This window comes from Anoplopoma fimbria, chromosome 14 (assembly GCF_027596085.1).
Source record: "Anoplopoma fimbria isolate UVic2021 breed Golden Eagle Sablefish chromosome 14, Afim_UVic_2022, whole genome shotgun sequence".
Lineage (NCBI taxonomy): Eukaryota > Metazoa > Chordata > Actinopteri > Perciformes > Anoplopomatidae > Anoplopoma > Anoplopoma fimbria.
Window position 1 is genome coordinate 22,209,465 of NC_072462.1, and position 21,104 is coordinate 22,230,568.

General features: G+C 40.9%; 2 protein-coding genes across 3 annotated transcripts in view; both read right to left on the reverse strand.

Annotated features, from left to right (window-relative positions):
- arrdc1b (arrestin domain containing 1b) overlaps positions 1 to 7,766 on the reverse strand; it is a 37,281-nt gene extending 29,515 nt beyond the window's left edge. For both annotated transcript variants that reach the window (XM_054612345.1, XM_054612344.1), the window contains exon 1: positions 7,618 to 7,766. In XM_054612345.1, the coding sequence (XP_054468320.1) occupies positions 7,618 to 7,735 (118 nt within the window). In that variant the 5' untranslated portion in view covers positions 7,736 to 7,766. The remainder of the gene's footprint in view (positions 1 to 7,617) is intronic.
- A 7,322-nt stretch (positions 7,767 to 15,088) lies between these two features.
- On the reverse strand, positions 15,089 to 19,592 carry LOC129102425 (glutamine synthetase-like). Its single transcript, XM_054612568.1, has 6 exons — positions 19,424 to 19,592; positions 18,352 to 18,513; positions 18,108 to 18,254; positions 17,039 to 17,166; positions 16,709 to 16,908; positions 15,089 to 15,398 (listed from the first exon to the last, which is right to left on the reverse strand). Exons 1-6 carry the CDS (start codon positions 19,590 to 19,592, stop codon positions 15,089 to 15,091), a joined length of 1,116 nt encoding a protein of 371 aa, XP_054468543.1.
- Between the last annotated feature and the right edge of the window lie 1,512 nt (positions 19,593 to 21,104).

Sequence of the window (21,104 nt, forward strand, 5' to 3'; positions counted from 1 at the left end):
TTGGTTATGGGGGTCAGAGGATAGTTATTATTAACATGACTAAGTCCATGGGGGAGAGGGAGCAGCTGGTGCCAAGATTTCCAGCCGACTGCACCACTTCTATGTGCACATGGGGATCGATGCCACTCGCCCACACTGAAGGGAAGTAAAGACAATGGAGTCAGTGTTAATCTCACTGAGTAATCATAAGTCACGTTCTGCACAAAGGACACCAAAGTCAAGAGGGTTTGAAAAAAAAAAAACTCCAGCTCAAGATTATTATTATTAATGCCGTCATTATGAACCTTTATGGTTAGCAGGTCTCAAAGGAGAGTAAAAAAAGAAGGCAGAAACAAAGTACGATAAATAATCGGATTAAGAAGTATTAATCACAACACAAAACTAAACAAAGTATGCCAGAAAGGCTTTCAAACCAAACGTTTAACAAAAACGAGGAGGAACTCCCAAGAAACATAAACAGACTTTATGCGTCCTCTTTTGTTTTTACTGTACCTTTTGAATTGAACAACCAAATTAAACGTTTTTAAATAAAATGTATTATCATTACTATTATGAGTAGTGGTGACATAAGTGGTAAAACCACCAGTACTACCAGCAGTAGTAGCAGTTTGCAGAAGGAGTAGCAGGTTGACTAGCAGTAGTAGTTGGAGTAGTATTGGGAGAAGTAGTAGTATTACTTGTAGTAATGCTAGTATATACAGTAGTGGCAGAAGTAGTAGCACTTGCAGCGGAGGTTGCACCAGTAGTGTTGTCGTAGTGGTAGAAGTAGTAGTACTAATAGTCATCCAATAGCCACAGTAGTAGCAGCACATAGTACTAGTAGTGGTAGCAGTTGTCATAGTACTAGTATTAGTAGCAGAGGTAGTAGTAGGAAAATATCAGCTCTGGACAGATATGAAACAATAGATTTTTGACACATTATTCATCCTATTAACTATAATACTTAAAGGCTGATGTGTCCTCAGGATGACTCAGTGCAGCTCTGCTACTTTTCAGCCACATCTCTATTAGTCGCCCTCGGGGCAGTGATGTCATGAAACACTCAGGCCCATGAGTCTAGACGGTCACACAGGAACCCCAGCCTGCAGGGATGATCTTCATGAGCCAGATCAAACAGATATTCATACACTGTATTCATTGATTTAGTTTCCTTTGAGTGTTTGCCTTAAGGGAACCCAAACAGTGATAAACTAACCGCCAAACCGGCATTAATCCAGTTTGTGAACATCATCATTTTCATTCCTTATTGTCTTTCTGCTTTGATCTAATCCTGCTTTTGTTGTGTACTTTAGAGGAGCATGCACTACACGCGTACATGCTACTGTACAGTGTTGCACAGTGTTAGGGGCCAATAAGCAAGCTCCAACTGGTTGATAACTAAGAATACATTTCTGTTGTTGCGTCATCCCACATCCCCACTGTCACTTCCTACAATAACATTCTGTAACAATACCAGTCACAGTGAGAAAATGATGAGAAAGTTATCGACGCAACAGAATTGCAGACCTGTGTAGATAAAAGTTTTGCAAGTAACACAAAGGATTAGGTTGTTTTTTTTAGGTGACATTGCAGATTATTCAATGAGAACACTGCACAGTAAATGCTGTCTTTCCTAAATCAGGTTTGTTTTTTACTCAAGTGTCACAAAGACACTAGAGAGAGTTACAGAATTACTCCAGTGATTTAGCATTGCACTTACATAAAATTGGGAGACTTGCTAGAGTCATATGAAAAACAATAATGGTCAAAAATCTAAGTAACTGAGGCAGAACCGACACCCACTGATTATTGATCACAGACTCCATGTTGGTTTTCTTTTATAAGCTGCACTTAATAGACTCTATTGCTGCTGTGTGAACAGGTGCTGACTTGCCCAGAATGGAACAAACATGGCGATTTAACCTAGAGCCATGGAAAAATACAGAAAGTTGTTAATTTGAGTGGCATTTTGACTGAAACAAGGAGTAACAGGATAGGTTAGACATTCTCTGACAATGCACAAAAGCTGTTGAATTAAAAATCTGTAACTTGAAAAAAGAGACTCTTACCATGTGATTCACAAACCATAAGTCAAAGTGTGTGTGCGTGCGTGCGTGTGTGCGTGCGTGCGTACCAGTTTCGTGTGAACCCGAGGGGACGGCTAGTCTTGTTTACATAAAGCCAGTGGTTTGTATCACCACAGATGATGATTGTGTTACAGTGAATGTTTGTGTTTCTGCTTTGCTGAAAGCTGAGCGAGGCTCCACCACTGTCATCTGAGATACAAAAGGACTACACACCTAAAAGGTCTCATTTACACTCGCCGCCGTTTCTAGGTCTCCTTCAAATTACAGCGGAGTTAAATAAGACAGATGAGACTACAGACTGTCAGGAGGTCAGATCAAGCGGACTTCCGCTCGAGGTGATTCATTTCCTGTTAAGTTTGCCGCTCCAAAACGTACTCGCTTTCCACGAGCATGTACTCGCCAGGACTGTACCTTTCAGTCTTTGAGTGTTGGAGGTAAACTGGCAATAAAGGTACGTCCCACATGAGATGAAATGTCCGTACAAGCTGAGACACTGAGTCAAAACCGAAGCATCTCGTGTATCAGGTGACTGCACATGTTGCTAAGTGCAGGGAGGCCGCCCAAGACACAAGAGGAGACTGAACCAAACAGACAGGCTGGCTACGCCCACAACCTCATATCTATAACTCACCATTAACATGGTGGGATCCCCTGCTGTTTTCTGTCGATACCCCCAAATTTAACAGCAGAAAATCTAGTTTGTAGAGGACATAAACTCTGACAAGGGACTAATATTTAGAAGATTTTTAAAAAGACTATAACCAAACAGTTGATAATGGATGCTTCTGGAAAAAAGAAAAGGTAACGTGTGAATAGTTTAGGTAGTATAGGACAAATAAAAAATTGGCCCAGATCTAAAACCGTAAAGCGATTACAAAAATGATTGCAATTCATCCTGAGGGGGACACGAATGTGCATACCAAATTTCATGAAGTCAATAGTTTTTGAGACATTTTACTCACAACCAAAGAATGTCAACCTTCATGGTGTCGCTAGAGACAAAACCTGAGAATCACCAAAGTCAGTAGGCTTCACCATCCGGGAACCATGGAGGTGTACCAAATCTAATTTCAGCACTCCTTCCATTAGCTAAGATATTTGAGTCTGTAGTGGTGGACTGACATACATAACCATCCCCAGAGCAATGCTGCTTATATGGCTAAACAGACAATAATAGTCTCCAACATGAAAGTCAGACCTAAAACATGCACTCATTCACCACGCCATCCTTGCTTTTGACTTTGCTTAATAAAGGACAAACTACTTCCTGTATTGACATTCAACATTGCCATGGATTGTAAATGATGTGCTGCAGAATCATGTTATATGATTATATGTTTATAAGTGGATCATTCATGCACTTTCATTCATGCATCCCTGACTCTGCTTTAACGACCGTCTTTGTGAGGAGGCTAATCAATACAAATGCTGTCTAATGGTATCCATCATCAATAATACAGTGAGGCTGCAAGTTTGGACTCTACGATATTCAGCATCTCAGAGAACTTGGATCTTATTATAATCCCTCTGTATTTATTGCATCATACGACTTGGTAACTACAACACACCTGACTCACAATGCTTTGTAAATAAAACGCCAAAAATCAGCTCATATGCTGCCATGATCTATGTAATGTATACTATGTGTCTTATCAGCCCAGACACACACACTCAAAAGGACATAAAAACTATTCTTTACAATCCACTTTGATGCTTCATGCAGGCTGTCCTCCCATGAAAACCAGTGCTGCTCGTATATATTTGGTAAATTATCTGAGGCTGGATTCAGCTTTTCATGGGTGCAGTGCAGATTTCTGGCAGGAAATAGACTCATTTAAAACCGACTGTCAGGGACTCTGATTAATTAAAGGATGAGGATGGAAAACCCTTCAAAGGATTTACTGATTTTTGCATAGATAAATATCCATTATTTTGGTAGAAACTGTAAAAAAGGAAATAAAATTGCCCCAGAAGTGAACTCAATCTAATATGAATCGTCATTGTGATTCAATGAATGTGGAAACTGTCACTCAGGTTCTGCATCAAATCCATTTTCTGCATTTTTTTTAACTTAAAATCAGATGATGAGTCATAATCTGATCAACATTAACAAACCAGCAACTCCTATGTATTCTCTCCCCAAGACACAAAAACAGGAAATTCTCACACTCGCACAAAGCAGACACTCACATTTTCCTGCTTCAGCATGATTCAAGCCGTCTGATTGATAGAATCATCAGCGTTCGCGGTTGAAAGGGGTGATTTCACTGACCACATAATGCAGCCTTGGCATTTTGCAGTACATTAACGGACAGGCTGAAAGCTCCAGATGAAGCCCAACAAGCACCCTCAGTTGGAGTACCTTCGCCCAGAAGTGAGTGGAGGACTCTCACTGAGGGCAAAAACAACACCACCTTGAACATCACCTCTAAAAACACACTTTCACAGGCAAGCTTTAGTGTCATTTCACATTCTGTGAGACATGACAAGCAATTGTTTATGCAAAACAACAAACAGATGAAACCCTTGCATGCAGCATTGTGATCCACAATTGACAGCATGAAGGTGAAGAAAACTATTTTGTTTTGATGACTGAGAAAGACAAAGAGAAAGCAACAGCTGGCAGCTACCGGTGATAACAGTGCTAACAGAGCTACCAGTGTTAACCTGGGAGAACAGGAGGATCAAGGTTATCAGCTGTAACCGACGTATAAACCCAGTGCCGAGCAGCGACAGTTAGCTAGCCAGTGGGGCACGCTCACCTGCTTGTGTTGCACGGTATACAGATGCTAAAAATACCTTGCTGTTAAAAACGGTACGATACCCCATTTTATTAGTACCTGTACTGTATGACAGTGTTTCAATATGCGACAGTGGGGCATTTTTTGTGTGTGACTGCGTTGGGATTGGGATCTCTCGCCATCTCCCATGATGCAGTACCACTATCCGCCTGAATTGTTACTCATGTACCGACGAGTGCACTGTTTAAAAATACATTTTAAAAAGCTTTAATAAACACTCTTTAATGTGATATCTGGTTGCAAATTTTAAGTTAACTGTCAAAATAAAAAACATAAACTAAAGCACAGGGGAGATCAGATTACTGCATACCATGTACATTTTTTTAAATTAATAATAATAATAATAATAATAATTTTATCATTTTTAATAAAAAAATGCTTTGATTTGTTTGAGGTTTTTTTTTGCTTGATCTACATTCAAATATTAAAACAAAGTATATGAAGTGATGGGTTTGGTCTCAGTGTTTTTATAAAGACAGCTGTCAAGTGAACGTGTGAAATCAGAATTACATAGAAATGAAACTTGGTGGACAGACCACCAGTGAAAGCAACAGACACTTTTTGCGTGCTTGTGGCTGATAAAAACTCAGTCAGCATCCAAGTCTCTCGGCATGCTCCTTTCAGCATCTATAAAAGACTAGTATCGAGCTGTCCACTTGACTCGGAGAAGCTCTCCTTGCCGCCTGTACGCTCCAAGGACGGCCCACGTTCAGCACAGCAGCCGGCTCTGCACAGTTTAATTAATGAGTGACGCCCTGGTGTCAGGTACAGTCTCGAGGCTGTGTGACCTCACAATGTAACAGAGCTCAGCAGGAGTTCTGACCTCTGCTGTAAGCCATCTGCCTCAGGTCGGCCTGTGCATGATGGCAAATTAAATCTCACTCTGCCTGACCAGCCTACAGGTGGATAACTTCACAAAAATCTCAGATTTGTTTTAGCCCTCTTACCTAATGATTCTTGTCCCCTAAAATCTTTTTGTCAATGCACTGACCAAATTAACAGCTGAATGTCTCAAAATGAAGTAGTATTATTTGGGGAAAATGAGGAGAGACACTCATCTTCATTCAAAATAAAATAAAGCAAAGACCATACTGAGAGGGCTTATGTCAAAACATGATTTAGAAAAGATATTTCTTAAAATAATTGTATTTAGGTCAAATTGTGTTTTTAATCTAAATCAACAATTAGCTTAACATATCAACTGTCTTTTTATGATAGAAAAACAGACATTTTTGGCTAAATTGAATACATGTTGTTTAATTCGCCGAGTCCAAAATTAATTAAATGAAATGTTGTTCCTCTGTCATGTGTTGAAGCCTAAATTTGCATTTTCCAGGAGCCCTCTTTATTTCCTGTCATTGTCAATTAGCATACTTCTGTGCCAGACTCCCTTTGAAAAAGATCCTTTAGTTAAAGTTGATAGCAGCCCTATTATCACACGATAACCCCCACAAGGATCGCTTACATAGAGAAGATTCTTTGTGGAGCCTACCTCCAAAAGCTACCCTCCTATAACCCTAAGTTCTGAAGGTTATTGAATTTGTATTTGTTTACTGCACTTATCCTATTCGTAGTAGTTTGTAGCACTTATTATATTCGGATTAGTCTGTTGCAATTATTGTTTTCGTAGTAATTTGCCTCTGCACTATACTTTTGCTCTGGTTTATGCTTTAAGATGCTTGTTTAAGAAAGGAGATGCACTTATGACTTCTGGTGACTAGTAGTTCTCTTGAATACCTATGTTGAATACACTTCCTGTAAGTCGCTTTGGATAAAAGCGTCTGCTAAATGACTGTAATGTAATGTAATGTAATGTAATGTAATGTAATGTAAACCTTTTTACTTGAATAAAACCTTTGAATACAACTATTGACTTACTCCATTAAAGGTTAATGCATTTCTTTTGAAATATATTTCAACTTAGTTTTTACTTTTTATATGGAGTAAATGATTGGACTTAACATTTTAACATTTTAACTAACTGTACTTTTGCTCTGGTTTATGCTTTAAGATGCTTGTTTAAGAAAGGAGATGCACTGATGACTTCTGGTGACTAGTAGTTCTCTTGAATACCTATGTTGAACACACTTATTGGATAAAATGCGTAATGCTACATGACTGTAATGTAATGTAATAATGTAATGTAATGTAATGTAATGTATGTAATGTAATGTAATGTAATATGTAATGTAATGTAATGTAATGTAATGTAATGTAATGTAATGTAATGTAATGTAATGTAATGTAATGTAATGTAATGTAATATAATGTAATGTAATGTAATGTAATGTAATGTAATAATGTAATGTAATGTAATGTAATGTAATGTAATGTAATGTAATGTAATGTAATGTGTAATGTAATGTAATGTAATGTAATAATGTAATGTAATGTAATATAATGTAATGTAATGTAATGTAATGTAATGTAATGTAATGTAATGTAATGTAATGTAATATAATGTAATGTAATGTAATGTAATGTAATATAATGTAATGTAATGTAATGTAATGTAATGTAATGGTCCTTTCACATCGTTCAACATAAAGACAAAGAACACTTGATCTGCTTTATACAAAGAAAAGGTTCTCAACAATTCCAAGTGTTGGTCAACAGAAAGAAAACCTATAAGTAACATGTGTTAAGAAGCAGGATGTGGGTTTACAGCAGTGTCTGTCTGTTATGGAACAACACAGTCAGAAGAACCAGGCTGTGTTAACCCCTTTAAACACAACGTTAAGGGAGATTACCTTTGTACTGCAGCGCGTTGGCGTTCCGTATCTTCACGGTTCCGCTGATGGATTCTCCGGGACCGTAAACCACCTTGTTGTTGGCAAAAGTGATATCAAATTCTTGAAGCTTTCCCATGGCTCCGTTCCGTTCCGTTCCGTTCCGCTCCGGTCCTCCGCCGCTCTGAGGAGGCGATGCTGCGTCTCTCACCTGCTGCCCACGGAGAGCAGTGACGTCACTGCCCACGGAGAGCAGTGACGTCACTGCCCACGGAGAGCAGTGACGTCACTTTGCCAGTTCAATTCAATTCAGTTTATTTTGTAGAGCCCAGAATCACAAATTACAAATGTGCCTCAGAGTAGACCCTCACATCCTCTGTCCTTAGTCCTTACCCTCACATCCTCTGTCCTTAGACCCTCACATCCTCTGTCCTTACACCCTCACCCTCTGTCCTTACACCCTCACTCTGTCCTTACACCCTCACATCCTCTGTCCTTACACCCTCACATCCTCTGTCCTTACACCCTCACATCCTCTGTCCTTACACCCTCACCTCCTCTGTCCTTAGACCCTCACATCCTCTGTCCTTCCCTCACATCCTCTGTCCTTACACCCTCACATCCTCTGTCCTTACACCCTCACATCCTCTGTCCTTAGACCCTCACATCCTCTGTCCTTACACCCTCACATCCTCTGTCCTTAACCCTCACATCCTCTGTCCTTACACCCTCACATCCTCTGTCCTTAGACCCTCACATCCTCTGTCCTTAGACCTCACATCCTCTGTCCTTACACCCTCACATCCTCTGTCCTTACACCCTCACATCCTCTGTCCTTACACCCTCACATCCTCTGTCCTTACACCCTCACATCCTCTGTCCTTAGACCCTCACATCCTCTGTCCTTACACCCTCACATCCTCTGTCCTTAGACCCTCACATCCTCTGTCCTTAGACCCTCACATCCTCTGTCCTTACACCCTCACCTCCTCTGTCCTTACACCCTCACATCCTCTGTCCTTAGACCCTCACATCCTCTGTCCTTAGACCCTCACATCCTCTGTCCTTACACCCTCACCTCCTCTGTCCTTACACCCTCACCTCCTCTGTCCTTAGACCCTCACCCTCTGTCCTTACACCTCACATCCTCTGTCCTTAGACCCTCACATCCTCTGTCCTTAGACCCTCACATCCTCTGTCCTTAGACCCTCACATCCTCTGTCCTTACACCCTCACATCCTCTGTCCTTACACCCTCACATCCTCTGTCCTTAGACCCTCACATCCTCTGTCCTTACACCCTCACATCCTCTGTCCTTACACCCTCACATCCTCTGTCCTTAGACCCTCACCTCCTCTGTCCTTAGACCCTCACATCCTCTGTCCTTACACCCTCACATCCTCTGTCCTTAGACCCTCACCTCCTCTGTCCTTACACCCTCACATCCTCTGTCCTTACACCCTCACATCCTCTGTCCTTACACCCTCACATCCTCTGTCCTTACACCCTCACATCCTCTGTCCTTACACCCTCACATCCTCTGTCCTTAGACCCTCACATCCTCTGTCCTTACACCCTCACCTCCTCTGTCCTTACACCCTCACATCCTCTGTCCTTACACCCTCACATCCTCTGTCCTTACACCCTCACATCCTCTGTCCTTACACATCCTCTGTCCTTACACCCTCACATCCTCTGTCCTTAGACCCTCACATCCTCTGTCCTTACACCCTCACATCCTCTGTCCTTACACCCTCACATCCTCTGTCCTTACACCCTCACATCCTCTGTCCTTACACCTCTGTCCTTACACCCTCCATCCTCTGTCCTTACACCCTCACATCCTCTGTCCTTACACCCTCACACCCTCCTCCTCTGTCCTTACACCCTCACATCCTCTGTCCTTACACCCTCACATCCTCTGTCCTTACACCCTCACATCCTCTGTCCTTACACCCTCACATCCTCTGTCCTTACACCCCTCACATCCTCTGTCCTTAGACCCTCACCTCCTCTGTCCTTACACCCTCACCTCCTCTGTCCTCTGTCCTTACACCCTCACATCCTCTGTCCTTACACCCTCACATCCTCTGTCCTTACACCCTCACATCCTCTGTCCTTACACCCTCACATCCTCTGTCCACCTCCTCTGTCCTTACACCCTCACATCCTCTGTCCTTAGACCCTCACCTCCTCTGTCCTTACACCCTCACATCCTCTGTCCTTACACCCTCACATCCTCTGTCCTTACACCCTCACATCCTCTGTCCTTAGACACATCCTCTGTCCTTAGACCTCCTCTGTCCTTACACCCTCACATCCTCTGTCCTTACACCCTCACCTCCTCTGTCCTTACACCCTCACATCCTCTGTCCTTAGACCCTCACCTCCTCTGTCCTTACACCCTCACATCCTCTGTCCTTACACCCTCACATCCTCTGTCCTTATACTCACATCCTCTGTCCTTACACCCTCACATCCTCTGTCCTTACACCCTCACCTCCTCTGTCCTTACACCCTCACATCCTCTGTCCTTACACCCTCACATCCTCTGTCCTTACACCCTCACATCCTCTGTCCTTACACCCTCACATCCTCTGTCCTTACACCCTCACATCCTCTGTCCTTACACCCTCACATCCTCTGTCCTCACATCCTCTGTCCTTACACCCTCACATCCTCTGTCCTTAGACCCTCCATCCTCTGTCCTTAGACCCTCACCCTCTGTCCTCACCCTCACATCCTCTGTCCTTACACCCTCACCCTCTCACACCCTCCATCCTCTGTCCTTACACCCTCACATCCTCTGTCCTTACACCCTCACATCCTCTGTCCTTACACCCTCACATCCTCTGTCCTTACACCCTCACATCCTCTGTCCTTAGACCCTCACATCCTCTGTCCTTACACCCTCACATCCTCTGTCCTTACACCCTCACATCCTCTGTCCTCACATCCTCTGTCCTTACACCCTTACATCCTCTGTCCTTACATCCTCTGTCCTTACATCCTCTGTCCTTACACCCTCACATCCTCTGTCCTTACACCCTCACATCCTCTGTCCTTACACCCTCCTTACACCCTCCATCCTCTGTCCTTACACCCTCCTTACCCTCATCCTCCTCTGTCCTTACACCCTCACATCCTCTGTCCTTACACCCTCACATCCTCTGTCCTTAAACCCTCACATCCTCTGTCCTTACACCCTCACATCCTCTGTCCTTACACCCTCACATCCTCTGTCCTTAGACCCTCACATCCTCTGTCCTTACACCCTGTCCTTACATCCTCTGTCCTTACACCCTTACATCCTCTGTCCTTACATCCTCTGTCCTTAGACCCTCTGTCCTTACATCCTCTGTCCTTACACCCTCACATCCTCTGTCCTTACACCCTCACATCCTCTGTCCTTAGACCCTCACATCCTCTGTCCTTACACCCTCACCTCCTCTGTCCTTAGACCCTCACATCCTCTGTCCTTACACCCTCACATCCTCTGTCCTTAGACCCTCACATCCTCTGTCCTCACACCTCTCCTTACCCCTCACATCCTCTGTCCTTACACCCTCACCTCCTCTGTCCTTACACCCTCACATCCTCTGTCCTTACACCCTCACATCCTCTGTCCTTAGACCCTCACATCCTCTGTCCTTACACCCTCACCTCACATCCTCTGTCCTTAGACCCTCACATCCTCTGTCCTTACACCCTCACATCCTCTGTCCATCCTCTGTCCTTACACCCTCACATCCTCTGTCCTTACACCCTCACATCCTCTGTCCTTATCACATCCTCTGTCCTTACACCTCACATCCTCTGTCCTTCCCTCACATTCACAGGAAAAACTCCCCTAAAAACCCCTTTAACAGGGAGAAGAATTATAGTCATGAAAATAGGGATAGTAATGTGACTAATAATAATAATGGAAGTAGCAGTGGGTGTCAGTCGGCTCACAGCAGGAGGCACGACTACGGTCCAGGTACCACAACGATTCATGGAAACCTGCAGAACGAGAAAGTAATGGGAGGGATGATAACTGATGTGCTGTGCTTTATGGATTGAAAGTGATTATGTAATTCAGTCGCAGGATCATTTGGGGGTGAACTTCTCATACATCTAAACGAACAGGATTTGAACCCCTATTTGTGACATTTTTTTTGCGGACCTTAAATTAAATCGTGAATAAATTCAACACGACAAAAGTAAGAAAGAAAGCAAGAAAATTGTCAATATTTTGGATGAATTTGATTTGATTATTCAACAATAAATAGAGGGAATTCTGTATGTGAATGTTTTTTTGTGTAACTGTTGATCCCTCTTTATTTTTTTTTGTAAAGAGCAAGAAAAGTGATACAGGAACGAGAATCATAAAGGAACCCAAAGAAGATTAATAACATTAGCACAGTTTGATTGTTCATTTAGTCTCACTTTCTGAGAAATGTTTACCATTGGGTACATTCCCTACATACATGTTATTATAAATGCATTTCCAGCCCTTCATGAGGCCACATGTGTATCGTACCAACGGCTGGATTAACCTGCTGCACACACTTCTGTACTATATGCCCATATTTTCTATGCTATGGCATATGCCATATTTGTCTGGGGTCATTTTATTCAACACAAAGGGACTTTTAAATATGCAACAAGTAAGAATTGTAAGAGAAATTCCTCTGATCATGTACAATGTAATCATGTTAACTTCCCCAAAGTTTGATGATGCTGAATCTGATAAGTAACCTTTGACTGAAAGAATCCTGGCCTGATTACTAAACTAAGTAATTGATTCCCACCTGGATGTCATCAGAAGATGATCAGAAGGCCAATCAACCCTTTGTCTTTTGAACAAAGACATGCAAGTTACTAACTAGAGTAATAACTAATGTGCAGTGCATTGCTGCATTGTGGGACAAAATATCCGTGAACAATGAATTTGAGTAATGCATGCAGGCATTTTTCAAGTAACACACTTAATACTCATAACAGAAAATGAATAAGCATGAAAATGTCTCACAGTACTTCCCATGGTTCATACCCTTCCCATGCTCTACACATACTTCCTGTCTCTGAAAGTGTTTCCTGTTCCTGCCTGTACTTCCTGTCTGAATGTGCAACATCAAAAGTTTAGAAAAAAGGCATACTGTCTTTGCATAAAGTTTACATCATGGAGCTTTAATAATTTGCATTTAGCAGCAAACTAAAAAAAAATACAACAAACACACATGAGACATTAGTTCTCTCTCCTATCTCAATCTATTCATGTCATCATGTCACCCGGCTGCTAATATTCCTGGTAGATGTTCAGAGACAGATGTTTCCATGACAACAGACAAACACCACGGTTGCCAAGTTACTGCCTGTATCCATGGAAATCTGGTATGCGGTGGCATCTGATCTGGTCTACAGAATCCCTTGTTTTTTGTTTTTTTGTATACTCGTGTAGCAAAAGCAGCTTGAATACTGAGTCATGTTGACACTGCGAGGCTGAAAGCGAGAGGATCGTATGTCAGGAGGTAACAGGATAAGATGTTTATGCCATATGTCAGATGCACTGAGCATCAGACGGAGGTTAATCCATGCCAGTGATGATGAGACATAACCCATTCATGTCTTTTCTGCCTGCGAATGTTGTTCTTTATATGGGTTATTGTTTTAAACGACATCTCACTCATTATTCTTAGAGTGCTACATACACGGCTCTGGTCTGTTGTGACTGGTGAATTATGATTTGTTTAAATATACAGTTATGGTGAGACAGAACTAAACCAGTGGCTCCACCTGGTGGACAAGTTTCAATAGTCAATTGTCAATGTAACAATACTGCAGAGGGTTTGTCCAGATGATTGACTGTATAAGTTATTTAGCTGGAAATCAGATATATAATTGTCTTATAGATGCAATAAAAAGACAGAAATAGCAACTGTGTAATACTCACTCACCCAAATCTTGTGATATATAATTTGGGCATCCCAAATGAGGCTTCCGATATATATATATATATATATATATATATATATATATATATATATATATATATATTACAATATTATCATATTGATTTATTGCCCAAATAGAAGCCAAATATATTTTTTTAATTTTAATGTTACGCACCAGCTTGGACAAATTTTAAGATTCAAGAATCAAGATTTGTTATCATAGCTATCAGGATGATACACAGATTTGTTTTAGCCCTCTTACCTAATGATTCTTGTCCCCTAAAATCTTTTTGTCAATGCACTGACCAAATTAACAGCTGAATGTCTCAAAATGAAGTAGTATTATTTGGGGAAAATGAGGAGAGACACTCATCTTCATTCAAAATAAAATAAAGCAAAGACCATACTGAGAGGGCTTATGTCAAAACATGATTTAGAAAAACTTGTTCATGCTTTCATTTCAAGCAACGAAATGCATCAAATCTGATTGGCTTGTTGAATCAACATATTTTCTGTTCAAGCCACCCATAAAAAAACTGACTGGGATGTGTTATTTCACAGACATTGAACAAGTCATTTGTTTTATTATATGTCCCCTTTAAGTCCTTAAGCTGGCTTGCTTGACTTTAAAACACCCCTACTGTTAATAAATCACTAAATAGGGCAGAACCTAAATACCTCTCAGATATGTTTCAGCAGTACTGGACCTCTCAGATCAATAACTACTGTCAGAACTAAACAGGGTGAAGCAGCTTTAAGCTGCATCTAATGAATCAACTTCCTGGTTGTATTTAAGGTGCTCCAACTGTTGCCAGCTTCAATCATAGACCTAAAACCCAACTGCTCTCAGATGCTTTTTGTCAACTGGTCAAATGCACTTCTTTTAGCTGATCGAATGCACTCTTCCTTTTTAATCTTTTATTTTCATGTGATCTTTTAACTGTTTCATTTTTGTGTCCTATGGCTCTTTAACTGCTGATTTGCAAATCCAAAGCTTTTAACAGAAAAGTACTATATCAAAAATGTTGCCTTTTCTTTACATTTTATTTTGTAATCAGATATTTTGCAAACAAACAAACAATCAAGACAAACGAGACCGACACGCTTAAAGCATAGCACCGTGTGTGTTTTTATTTCACCAACAGTAACACATGTAACACAAGTTATAGGCGACAATGAGGGAAGGACAGAGGATGTCGCATGTGTACAGATTGTAAAGCCCTCTGAGGCAAATTTGTAATTTGTGATTCTGGGCTATACAAAATAAACTGAATTGAATTGAATTGAATTGAATTGAATGACTCATACTAATGCTGCATAATAAGCATGTTGGCGACGAAAAAAAGATAAAAGTGTAATTTACTGTTCTGACAGAACTGAACAAAATATTTAAGTATTGTCTTATTTCCACGGACATTAACGGTACTGACTGTGTACATGGAAATAAATCTAAACTTAGATAAATAATAAAGAAACAAAATAAATACAAAATACCAAGATAAACTGAGAGTCAGATTTGTATTTCTACATTTTACTACACAGTAGGCACCTTTCCACTACTTGCTCTCTTCTGTGTCTTCTGAGTCAAGCAGACAGGTGGTTGTGATGGCCTTCGTCACGGCGTACGGGTCGCAATTCGCCGCAGGCCTACGGTCCTCGAAGTAGCCTTTCTGCTCCTGGCCCACCTGGCGAGGGATGCGTATGCTGGCGCCCCGGTTGGCCACTCCGGCAGAGAAGTCGTCGATGCTCGAGGTCTCATGGATACCCGTGAGACGCCTCTTGTTGTCCTTCCCTCCATTCGGGTCATACACTCGAATGTGCTCGGCGTGTTTTTTGCCCAGCTTCTCGATGGCCTGCTCAATGTATCTGTCATCAGAGGAAGAAGGGGACATTTGAGATACAACTGAGGATTTTCACAATCGTGGAGAAAAGAAAAATTGTTGCTGTGCCTTGTCATCATTTTGTTCCTGTCAATAAAACCCCACACAATCTGCTTAATCCTGTTATTTCTCTCTTAGAGGCAGCAGAAACAAGCTGTGAACACCGTATTTAAGTTGGTGTTGAGCAACTTAGCAAACAGTTGCTTGTTTGCGCGCCCCAGCAGACAAAGCAACATTGATATTCACTTGGAGTCATGTTTTTGGTCACCTGATGAATAAAAGTCCTATATTTACTCTCTTTGAGCTCCGTATTTGGTCTCCACCAACTCCTGAGAGAACTATTACGGTCTTTATCTGCTAAATGCTCCGCTATGTTCACCAGCAGATTGCTAACTTTGTTTGTCTGCCCATTGGTATGGAGAGGTAGTGTACAGTTGGTTTTTAAAGCTTTTTATTGTAAAATAGCTGCCTGCTACACCGAGAAACAATGCCAATGAGAGCAGTGACATTGAAACAAAACAGTACAATTGGGTTCCAGTAAACCGAAACGGTGAGCTGAAAGTTGCTCCATAGAGCTGAGGGGAAATGTAGAATTGGGTGATAGATCTGTGGGTTTGACACAAGGAGCGAAACCTTTCACATAAATATGATCTTATCTTGATGTAAAAATATTAAGCCGCTTTATGTTACAGAATTTTACAAAAACTCAATTTACTTAAGTCACAGAAACACTTAGACTCATAGCCTATACTCCTATACTGTTCAATTCAGGAATTATCTAAAAAAATAAAGCCATTGTGTGAAACTTCAGAGAAATATCAATAGTGTGTGTGTCGATGTCAAATGTTAATCTGGGGTAAAATGTTTTTGGCGCGTGACCGAAAATGGTCAAAATAAGGACACAAAAAGTGTTATTTAAGACAACATTTAAAAAAAAGCTATTTAATAGAACCATTTAATCAAATCAGTTAAATAATTAATTTGTGATCATACTAACACAATTAGATGTTTTGCAACTATGAGTGACACTCTTTACCCAAACATTGATCTTTCTAGATCAACTTTGGTCTGAAAAACAGAGCTTGAATAATTTATGACATCCTTTTAAAACTCCATCTGCAAAAATAAAAAATGTTTTCACTGGAAATGTACGGTGGGCAAACTACTTAAATATGAGCGGGAATTAATTTAGAGAAAATTCCTTTGTTTTTATGAAGGCTTTACCATTTCACTAAGTTAATTAATGCATACGTTACTCTTGTTACTTGTTAAGTTTCAAAATAAATGTTTACTCACTGCAGTCCTTCTTCTTCTCTCATCTGCTTGGTGCTGACGTTGGTGTGGCAACCAGCACCGTTCCAGTTGCCCTTCATTGGTTTGGGGTCCAGTGATGCAACAACCCCAAAATCTTCACTCACACGATGCAGCAGGAAGCGTGAGATCCACAGGTGGTCGCCCATCTCAATACCCTCACAGGGTCCCACCTGGAACTCCCACTGAAGTTAGAAGAAGCAGAGCCAAAGAATAAGTGTCAAACAACAATAAAATGAGAACAATCATTAGAGTTGTAGGCATTCTTGGGCCAACGAGAAAGCAACTGTTCATTAGAATAACGGTGACACTTACCTGAGATGGCATTACTTCAGCATTGGTGCCATAGATTTTGACCCCTGCATAGAGGCAGGCCTTGTAGTGGCACTCCACAATGTCCCGTCCATAAACGCGGTCGGCCCCCACGCCGCAGTAGAAGGGTCCTTAAAGTGGGTAACATGATCGTAGGAGTTACTTGGTAGCACTTTATAATAAGACAAACTATATTAAGGGTTTATGACTTGAAATGAATGGCTTTATTAATGATTAATAAAAAACTCTGTGTTCCACGTTTGTAAAATAAAATCCTTGGCTCATCCAGCATAGTTTACTTTTTCTTGCTCTTTAATTCATCAGGAAGACCTGATTAGTAATAAACAATTTGGAAGGAGTTGCTAGGTTGTGAGAAATTCCAGATTTATGAGCAGGATCATGGGCTGACAAGCGTCCACACCAAAATATATTTATTACATTTTAAATATTTAGCCTTTACATGTAACTGCAGACTTGACCTTTTAGGCTACTGCTCCATTAATGGGACAGTGTGTAGGATTTGGTACCATCTAGCCGAGAGCTTGCAGATTGCAACCAACTGAATACCACTCCACTCGCTCCTCCCTTTCCAAGACTATGTTAACGTGAGTGCAAAACCTACTGACTTCCAGTGCTCCTTAAGTTTCACAAGAATGTCAGAAAACTACAGTAGCCTTCAGTTAATGTAAAAACATGAAAGACTCTCTCTAGAGCCAGTGTTTGTTTTTTCTGTTCTGGGCAACTGTATGTAAACTTGGTGGTGCAACATGGTGGACTACGTGAAGAGGACCTGCTCCCTATGTAGATATGAAGATCTCATTCTAACTTAACAAAAACACAACAACACTTTGTTTCAGGTGATTATACACGAATGAAAACAGTTATGACTATTATATGCCATCGCTGCAAATAAATCCCCCAAAATGCTACAAACTGGTACTTTAAGTAAATACTATCAACTATCAACTTACAAAGCATTTATGAAGTATGCCTTATTAAACAGATCCTTTTCCCCAATACTTCTTCCACATGAATGTAGTGGACAAAGGGGAAAAAATGATGGCTTATTCACCTTGGGGTTGTGGGAATCCATTCGCGGGCCAACTGTAAGGATGTCCGTTTATTCCTAACAGCGTGTACTCCTGCTCCATGCCGAACCATATGCAGTGCTCTTTAGCCTCCTCCATCACTTTGTTGCAGCTCACTCGATGGTTGGTTTCTAGATGAAAAAGAACAGCAGTGAGAAGTAAGTACAACTGAACTTTACTGAACAGAATTCCAACCATAAAACATGAACAGGTATGTGATAAATGTACCTGCAGGCAAGCGGTTGTATTTGAGGACCTCACAGAGGACCAGTTTGTTGGGGTCCAGGGTGAACGGATCCCTGAACATGCGGACTGGGACGAGGTACATGTCGCTGTTGGAGCCTTCAGCCTGATACGTGCTAGAGCCATCAAAGTTCCACTCGGGAACATCTGCCAAGACAAATTAACCCAAAACATCTGAATCAAAACATCTCTTCTAAATTTAACTCAGCTGTGAAACCTGTCAGGCTCAGTGAATATTTCAGCCATGATGTCACCTGGACAAATTCCCCATACCTTGTTGGTAAGTACACGATTAGCAGAGGAATCTCTTACTTAACCAAAAGTAGAAACACAACAGTACAAAATGAACTAAATTACATCCCATTACAGTCCTTCACAAGTTATGAGTCTAGGCTGTTTGTATGCTCTCAGATCAGTTGAAGAAGGAAAGAAAGGATGAATAAATAAATAAAATATATTTTATATATTTTTTTTTATATTTTTTCTCAGACGAACAAAATAAATGCCCTTTCTTCATAACTTGTCAAATTGAATTATTGACAGTTAGTTCTTTCTGACATTGACCACATCCAAACAGGCAGTTGAGCAGTGACAAATATTTGTTCTCCAGCTTTGCCTTAGGCATATCAATGAGGTTATAATGAAATGCTTTGTTTTGTGTGCAATGTAGGTATGCAAGCATCTCTTCCATGGAGTCTCCGCCTGACAACAGAGCAGTGTACTTATGTTCATATTTGCATCATCCCTTCATCAAATCAAGTGCCTTAATCATTCTGCAATCTATTTACATACACCAGTAATCACTGAATTTAGTGTCACATATTTTCTCTCATTTGCAGAGACGTGCAGCTTAAATAAAGTTATTCATAATTTATGTAACAGCAGACTCAATAGCTTTACCTCTTGAACAAACTAACTCCATGCATATTTGACCTTTATCTTGTCGTAAAAAGTGTAAGAAGTTTAGAATTAAAGGGTGAAAAATAGATGTAAGTAAAATATGCACTTAAAGGACAACCATACCAAAAGTAACAAAACACAAAAAGAGGGCATTTACCGTCTATGCTGTTTGGCTCATTGTCCAGGGTTCGAGTCTTGTTGCGGAGACCCTCCCCGGTGCCGTCGATCCAGATGTAGGTGACCTGGCACTTCCCACCCTGCGGCAGGTTCATGTACTGCTGCCGCACCGCCTTGTTGAGGTTGGAGCTGAGCGAAACTGATGCCATGCTCGCCTTTAAGAGGAGAGACATTATGTGACATGTTAGCTCTGGTGTTAATGGTTCGCCATTAGTTCCTACACTTGGTTAGCCACTTCTTAAATGTCGCCAGGCCAACATTTGCTGTAATTTAACAAGCTAAAATAAGTTTTCCTTTCTTCCTTCTCTCCTTTACTATTGGTTCATGATTATGTTGTGGCCCCTGGAGCAACTAAACTGGATTTATGTTTGCTTTGGACCTGCAGGACTTGAAACATTTCACTCACAAAAAGCAAAACACAAAAACATCTTATTGACAACTGAATAAAAACTCATCGAACACTGAGAACAGCAGTGAATGTTGTCGTACAACTGTGCACTAATATGAACTGACACCAAATCGGTCTCCTGATTTCTTTATCAAGGACAATTACTATGAATTGAAATAGAATAGAGTAGGAAAAACAAAATGTTTGCAAGATTTTTACGTCTGGTCTCTGACTCTCGCCATCTTTACGTCGTACTTCGTTGTACAGAACGTGGGAATTAAATTTGACTTCTGTGCTCTGTGCCAGTAAAATGAAAGTAGGTAAAACATACTACACTACAACTGTATTATTTACTTAAAAAAACAAATCTACACACAACTCTGTATTTTCTATTTACACCTTATCAATCATGAGTGATTTTATTTAATTCTGTTTAACAAAATGTGTGAACCATGTATTAACTGAATCCAGTTGTGGATAAAGAATATAATCAAATCATATTGTAATAATATGCTTTTTTAAAGTTTCCAGTTGAACAGTATACTTTTAAAGATTACATATAACATTACATTATATTTACACTATACGCTTCAAACAAGTCAGAAAACTTTTCCACAGAAAATGGTTGGTTCAAGCAGCAAGAGTTGTGGCGGCTGTGGCGTAGTGGAGAGCAAGGTAGTTCTCCAATCAGAGGGTCGGTGGTTCGATACCCGGCTTCGGCAGTCGATGTGTCCTTGGGCAAGACACTTAACCCCAAGTTGCTCCTGAAGGCCATCGGTGTGGACTGGATGATGAATGTTAGTTAGAGTCTGATGGTGGCACCTTGATGGTAGCCTGTCATCAGTGTGTGAATGGGTGAATGATATGTAACATACTACTGACTGTAAGTCGCTTTGGAGAAAAGCGTCTGCTAAATGACTGTGATGTAATGTATCACAGAGACAAAGCAAAGTTGTCCAACAAGTTGTATGAGACTCTGCATCACTCTTTTTTTTACATGAATAGCAAAAAAAGGATATTTGATTAGTGAACTCAAAATTATGAGAGCTGTATTCATCAGATTACACAACGCTGCTTAACAAAGCTAATTAAATACAATACACATAGACGAAGATTTAGACTTACTGTGTTACAGGTGACTTCAGCTGTAGACAAGCGAGGACTTCAGGCCAACTCAGAGTGTGACGTGCCTAAACCGGCTCGCAGTATTTAACTGCAGTGCAAATACCACGCTGATGACACAGCCTCACGTGTCCTTTACGCAACATGACAC

Bases quoted from the DNA above. Each gene is read 5' to 3' on its own strand.
- LOC129102425 (XM_054612568.1), bottom strand. From the start codon at position 19,592: ATGGCATCAGTTTCGCTCAGCTCCAACCTCAACAAGGCGGTGCGGCAG. The intron at 18,514-19,423 runs GTAAATGCCCTC...TTGTCTTGGCAG, and splicing joins TGAGCCAAACAGCATAGACG to ATGTTCCCGAGTGGAACTTT. The intron at 18,255-18,351 runs GTACATTTATCA...TTTTTCATCTAG, and splicing joins ATACAACCGCTTGCCTGCAG to AAACCAACCATCGAGTGAGC.